This window comes from Epinephelus lanceolatus, chromosome 10 (assembly GCF_041903045.1).
Source record: "Epinephelus lanceolatus isolate andai-2023 chromosome 10, ASM4190304v1, whole genome shotgun sequence".
NCBI classification, from domain to species: domain Eukaryota; kingdom Metazoa; phylum Chordata; class Actinopteri; order Perciformes; family Serranidae; genus Epinephelus; species Epinephelus lanceolatus.
In genome coordinates this window covers 13,859,045-13,865,553 of record NC_135743.1, presented here as the reverse complement: position 1 = coordinate 13,865,553, position 6,509 = coordinate 13,859,045, and the positions used below count along the sequence as shown (strand labels likewise).

At 47.0% G+C, this 6,509-nt stretch overlaps 1 protein-coding gene across 1 annotated transcript; it reads right to left on the bottom strand.

Annotated features, from left to right (window-relative positions):
• Positions 1-897: 897 nt before the first annotated feature.
• On the bottom strand, positions 898-6,509 carry LOC117266344 (uncharacterized). Its single transcript, XM_078171580.1, has 6 exons — positions 6,372-6,509; positions 4,347-4,690; positions 4,141-4,216; positions 3,682-3,760; positions 2,553-2,736; positions 898-2,421 (listed from the first exon to the last, which is right to left on the bottom strand). The coding sequence occupies exons 2-6, from the start codon at positions 4,686-4,688 to the stop codon at positions 1,825-1,827; spliced, it is 1,278 nt and encodes a 425-aa protein (XP_078027706.1). The 5' UTR covers positions 4,689-4,690; positions 6,372-6,509; the 3' UTR covers positions 898-1,824.

The following is a 6,509-nucleotide window of genomic DNA, read 5'->3' as shown; positions in this document are numbered from 1 at the left end:
CACATTAAGTCAAATTATAGCTATAGGGAGGTCTCCACATGTATTAACAAAAGAAAATAAGCCAAATCCATGCCTGACAGACTTGAGTTTTTACAATTCCACATAAAGATGAATTACTTTTCACCATGTAATTCAGTTCATGATAGCCCAACACACATGCTATTGAGCGTCCAGACGCAATTATACGCTAACTATTAACTGACTATTCTACTTAAATGGAGACAAAGCTTTTTTTCCTAACACTCATAGATCATAAACCCTTGAATTGGTTAAGAATTGTAAAGCGATAGTGCTTTTTATCCAGAAAAAACTCTATTTACTTGCATTTGTTTACAGGCAAGTCCTGCTCTCTCCAATATGGCAGTGACGTTGACGTACAATCCAGTGGCCAATGAGGCATCCATGTTCCTATATCTACTACAGATAGACAGCCAATGATACTGTTGATTTGGAAGCTGTGTGCTATTTTAGAAGCCAGATGGAAACGACTACATGTCGGCTTTTCCATGATTGAATGTGTACTGGTTTTGTGAAATTCAAGCAAACAATCAAAACGCAGTATGAATGCACTGAAAGCACCAAACGCTTTTCCTAACACATCCGATTTGGTAAAAAGGCACAGTAGTCCAATAGTCCAATCATAACGTTTCACTTCCTTCGTTTTTGTTTTCTTGTTTTTTTTCCCCGTGATAGCAATAAAAACCACAGTCAACAGCATCTTCCCAAACGCCTCAAAAACAATTGTAGGCCAGACTGTGCGAGTGCACAGCAGACGATATTCAGCTGCCCAATAAATAAATACAAACAATAAATAAACGCAGTGTCCGATCAACACATGAATAAATTAACTGTGGGACTCGAGAGTCAAATGTCTTTGAGTGGTCCTTGTTTATTTAATTTCCCCGCCTGCTGGTCTTTTAAAAGTCTTTCTTGGGATTTTCACTGATTGGCGGTCAGTTTGCAGTCGAGGACCAGGCGGAAATCCACAGCCTGATGAGAAAAGTTGACCTGTGATCTGTCGCTGTGATGACACGCCTCTCGATGCCAAGTGCCCAAACAGTTCTTGGATTACATTCGTGAGTTGATGGCATCATTTTTTCCACAGTCTCCGATGACTCTGACATACCACACGTACAGTATAATGCTGCGTTTTGTACACTGTAATTCTCACATCTCTAGCTACAAGATTTTCAATGTTTCCTCTTCAAGCCAGATACCTTGATTCTATCTACAAGTGAATGTAACTGCCATAAGACTGGCGTCACACTCAGCTCACCCTGTGTTACTCACTCTCAGTTGAAGTTACCTCATCACAATAAATGCTGGAAGCTTCGAATATTGACATCAGCTTTTCTAATTTCAGGACATGTGTGTCCCTCAATTCAAATGTCTGTTGAAACAGTCATCTCTGAATGTAGTGATTGCTTTCATGCTAAAGAGAACTCATTATTTACTCCTCCAAATGTTCTAAAATCTCTCCTATTGATCGGTACTCAATAAGCTGTACATAGCTTTAGGTGTTCTTTCCTATCCCCCTCGACCACAACTGCTTTTGTGCACGTTTTGATTATTATGTAATTATGATTATGAACCCGAGTAGATTTTATTAAACGCATAATGTCCTGTTGTTTGAAATATTGGTTGCAGTTGTGGTTTTGATGAGGGGTTATGTATGATCCATCATTTATCACCTACAATTCTTTCCTCCCCTTCCTCCCTTTAATGCATGTATAATCACAGGCCTTCAGCCTCTTCCCTTCTTCCTCACTCAGCAGCTTTTAGCCCAGTGATGTAACGAGGTGAGGCTGCCGACTCTTTGCTGGTTCAGGTCTCCAAAGGGGTGGGGCACCCCCCGGGCAAAGGCGTGAGCATGACTTGAGGAGTCTGACTTCGATCCTGACATGTCTCGGCGGTCTCGCTCTGTTGTCCAGCAGTAGGCTGGCTTTGGCACCTGGTTGGCTTCTTCAGATTTTTGGGGTGCTTGTAGGGTGTGGTGGAGGAGATGGAGCTGTCTTGTGTGGCTGGACTGCCCCTCCTGGTGGGTGGGAGGATAGCAGCGACGGGTTGGTTTTCATTGTTGCCCACCACGGATGGAGGGCAGGCCTTCCGCGGGGACAGGATGGGGGCAACGTGAACCCACGTCAGGCTCGGCTCAGAGCTGTGACCGGCTTTGTATTTTGATTGCCTGCCTAGTTCCTCGCTGTCACTGTCCTTTCCCTTTGTGTCCTCGTTTAGCTGGCTGTTGTGGGCCACATCTGGTGAGTTTTGGTTTGCATCAGGTGCCAGTGATGGAGGAGGAGGGCCGTCCCTTTCATCATGATCTTGCTTCACCCTCTTGTCTTCCGCGCTGATACGAGGGCACTTGAGAAGCACAGGGGAGGGCGTGGGGGAGTCTGTACCTGTCCAGCTGAGCCTGCGCTTCTGCAAAATGAGCAGGAGAGTAGTTTGCATGTGAATATAGAATTTGTGGTGGTGTTGTTTTGAGGGAGAAGGGGTGTATTTGTGTGTGCACAAGGAGACTCTTTCACACACGAGAATGTGTGTGTTCTCACCTTGACGGGAATGTGTAACTGATCCCTGTGCTTGTGCGGCGGGGTAGAGCTGGAAGTGTCCTGGAGGGAGCGAGCGGGCGACGCGGCGACACTGGAGGCAGCAGAGACAGGCTGGGTGGAGATCTGAGGAAACCAAAGCTTCAGCATTATCTCCACCTGGAGCAGAGTGTTCAGGTACTTCTCCCTACAAAAAAATTACAAGTTAAAAAAAAAAAAAGGCAACATAAATTCAAAGTGAGAAACAGATGGCGATGCTATAATGTTACAGCCTAGGAAAACATCTGGACATTTATGGTCCTGCTTATAGATATAGATACATTTTCTTTAGGAGTTTGTTGTTTCTCTGCACTGCCAGTGAAGGCTGTAACTCTACCTACCCCGAGGACTGTTCAATAAAACATGGAACAGGAGAAGAGGCTTGAAATGGAAGACTGCCTCACTGGTCCTTTCTTGTTTTAACTAATTATTTACACGGTAAAATCCAACTTAAGGCCCAGACACACCAAACAGACATCAAAGAACTGGTGGCCACAAAGGCCAACTGTTGCGTCGCTTCACGTGGCCTGTGCCTCAGTTAAAATGTTGCACTTGAACACACCACAGCCAACAGCCTGCATGGGAGGAAAAAACTCTCCATACCAGCAGGCGGCGGCAGTCTGTATTTTTCATTGACAGGACGGATTCAAGAAGCTGGTTAGCCAGTTAGCACATTAACACAACGTGATGTTTAAAGAACAAAAGATATTTACTGTGCATGCAAACACGTTTGTTTCGATCTCATGCCCTCTTGACTTCAGGTATTTGTTGCTTCTCTTACTTACGCTTCTCTTTTCGGTCCCTGAGCTGACCTGCCAGTCAAAATGTTTTCATTCACTGACGGGCTCCACCGGCTCTGACGCTGATTCAACTAGCTGAATCAGCCAAAAAAAAACCCACAAGGGTCGTCAGGTGCCAACGGTGTAGGACACAGTGCAAAAACTAGGCAGACAGACACTTACAGACGCCCTGATATTGACCAACGGCTGATTGTTGGTTTGGTGTGTCAGGGCCCTGGGATGCTGTGTCTATGTATAAAAGATAGTCAGAAACACTGAGGGTGGATGGTGGCACAGTGTGGGCGATATCTTACCCGCTGTTGGGTCTCTGCAAAACCCCCACGATCCTCTGGATTCTATCCATGGCGACGCTCTGCTGGAAACTACTCAAACCTGTCAATCAAAAACATAATCCCCCCAGTCAGCCTTTGCACTGTAAGACCCCATAGTCACGAAATTGCATGCACATGTAGACAGTGTCTGACACACACACACACACACACACACACACACGCAGACACACCACTTTCACTTGTGATATCAGTAAAACTCTCGTAAGCTGATGAGTCAGCCACAAGACTGTCGCTTCACACACTCTGCACTTTGGACTACATCAATAAGCTGCGTCAATACACACTGCTGCACAGAGGAACACTCTCTATTGAAATGGACTGAGGCCACTCAGATCATATAAACCTGCGTTCAGCATCTACAACTTTGGCTGCCAGTCGGCGCACATGCTCGACTGAAAGCGGTGATGTAAGGATGCTTACCTCGATCGAATCGGCCCCTCTTCAGTCCATTCAGCAGCTCCAGCAGGGGCCGGACAAAACCCTGTAGCTCAGCACACTGGCAGAGAGGAAGAGGAAGACAGATTACTACTGAGTTTGGGTTGTTAGGCCCCGCTGTCTGAATCAGTCTACTGAGGCTTTCCTCTGCACACACTGCTCTGTCATGCCTCCTCTCATCAGTCCCTTACCTTTTGAGCAAAGAGCAGGTCTCCCTGTGATTTTGGGATCTGGCGTCCTGGATCAGTCTCGATGTGAGCTGCCTTGCCGGCGCTCTCCGACCTGTACGACTCCTCCTCTTCCTCTTTATCTGTGAAGCCGTCGCACGTCCACTGGGACCCGGGGCTCTCTGACCCTCTGTCTCCACTGGCTGTAGCCCCGCCCACGCCGCCGATGATGACAGATGAAGAGCTGTCTGTCAGGAAGACGTCTGTGTCGTCTTCCGCCTGCTCCGAGTCGCTGAACAAGAGACTGTCGCTGGAGCTCAGGGAATCGAAGGAGGGCTGAGAGGAAGTGCTGCCCTGGGACTGCATTGCTGTTGGGGCAGAAGCACAGGGTTATTGTATCGGTCAATTCAGCTCAGACAGAAAAAAAACAGGCTGAACGCTCAAAACCAGCAAGTTGTTACTAGAGTGAGAGGCAGACAGACAAGAAGTGAAAGGCAGGGAAACAAAATCACAGCAAGGAACGGCTTTCTGTTTGGCAACACTCCATATTTTCCCCCCTATCACACTCCCAAAAATAATAACCCCAATTACTCAAAATGGTGGGTATACCAGTGCCCTAGTTTAACATGGTGCAGAGTGGGACTGGGGGTAGGCAGTAGGCACACAATGGTAGTGCATGCCTGGCTCCCATTGAGGAGATTGGAGACTGGAGAGGAGAGTAAAATGTGAGGGGGATGGGAGCTTGTAGAGTAGTGAAATCAGAATAGGCCGTCTCTCTCTCTCTCTCTCTCTCTCGCACTCTCCCACTGCCTCTGGTGCTCTCTCTAGCCCCTCCTCTCTGTCTCTCCTCTCTGTCTCGGGCTTGCTCTCCATCCCCCCTTGGATTCACACACACACATATACACACACAAACCTCTTCCTCTACGGCTGTATTTCTGTATGCCTCTCATCTCTCCCTGCTCTGCCTTCAGCTCATCCTGTTTGTTATGCACACAAGCCTGGTGCTCCTCTTCCTTTCCTCTTCCACAGACCAGCCCTCCTCCTCCTCCTCTTCTTCCTCTCTTACTCACATTTTACATTCTGTATCTCTGGCCATGTGCCTCTCTTCCTCTCTCTCGTCTGTCTTTTTCCTTTCCTTTTGCTCTCTGTAATCTCTGAGTGCCTGCTGGTCTCTGATCCCACCAACACAGAGGGGGAAATTGGAGGGGTCACAGGCAAACACTACAAGTACACACACAGCTTTTATCGATACAGGAGATAAAGTCGAAACTCGCTCTCAGACAAAGGAGACTGACAGATTTTTTTTTTGCAGCGTGGCGTTGAGTTCAGGAATATTTCCAACAAGCCATTCACATTTAATTCCCCCCCGATGGTTGGCTTCCCTTCAGGCGAGCTGTTTCCTCTTAAAAACACAAATGTCACATTGTTTACATGCATCTGCACAATCAAAGTGATGCCAATGTGAGAAATAGTCCACTTTGATTCAACATGGACTGTATTATTAATTCCCCCACGCCCACTCTGATTTAATTCATAGCCTGTAATGGATGGGATGGGGATGCAGGAGGTGGAGTGGGTGGGATGGGGTAGAGGTGGAGGTGATGGTGCAGTCTGCACAGGTAGGCATGGACCATGAGGCTGCGTCTCAGGTGTTGGCTGCCTGTGTCTGTGTCTGCGCACCACGATGCCCACCACAGGAACTTTCAGTGCCATACATAATGTTCCGGACGTTTCTAACAAAGCTAAATCATTTAAAATACATGTAATAATGGCATGGATGGCATGACAGTGAGGTAAATATTAAATATAAGGGGAAATATGTTTTATTAATGTAATGATCTGCCAGTATAAAAGCCTTATAGTGATATAGTAGCGATCTAGATGAATAGATGGAACAAAGCCACGTGAGAATGGCTATATTTTGGCTGGATTAAGAGATATTACCGGACACACACACAGGATACAGCGGGACAGGAAATTCCTTTAGGCTAGCTCGCCAACTTCGGGAATCAAACAGCCATGAAACAACAAAAAAACGTCGCTACTCACCTTCAGTAATGTCAGATAAAACCAGCAGCTGCCACAAACAGTCGTTAACGGCTCAATCTCCCACTTTGATGAAACAGATCCGTCAGTGCGCACTCCGGAGCTGGAGCAGCATCGGGGCGTCCAGCCTCAGCGCTCTCG

Bases quoted from the DNA above. Each gene is read 5' to 3' on its own strand.
- LOC117266344 (XM_078171580.1), bottom strand. From the start codon at position 4,688: ATGCAGTCCCAGGGCAGCACTTCCTCTCAGCCCTCCTTCGATTCCCTG. The intron at 4,217-4,346 runs GTAAGGGACTGA...CCTCTCTGCCAG, and splicing joins ACCTGCTCTTTGCTCAAAAG to TGTGCTGAGCTACAGGGTTT. The intron at 2,422-2,552 runs GTGAGAACACAC...CTCATTTTGCAG, and splicing joins AGTTACACATTCCCGTCAAG to AAGCGCAGGCTCAGCTGGAC.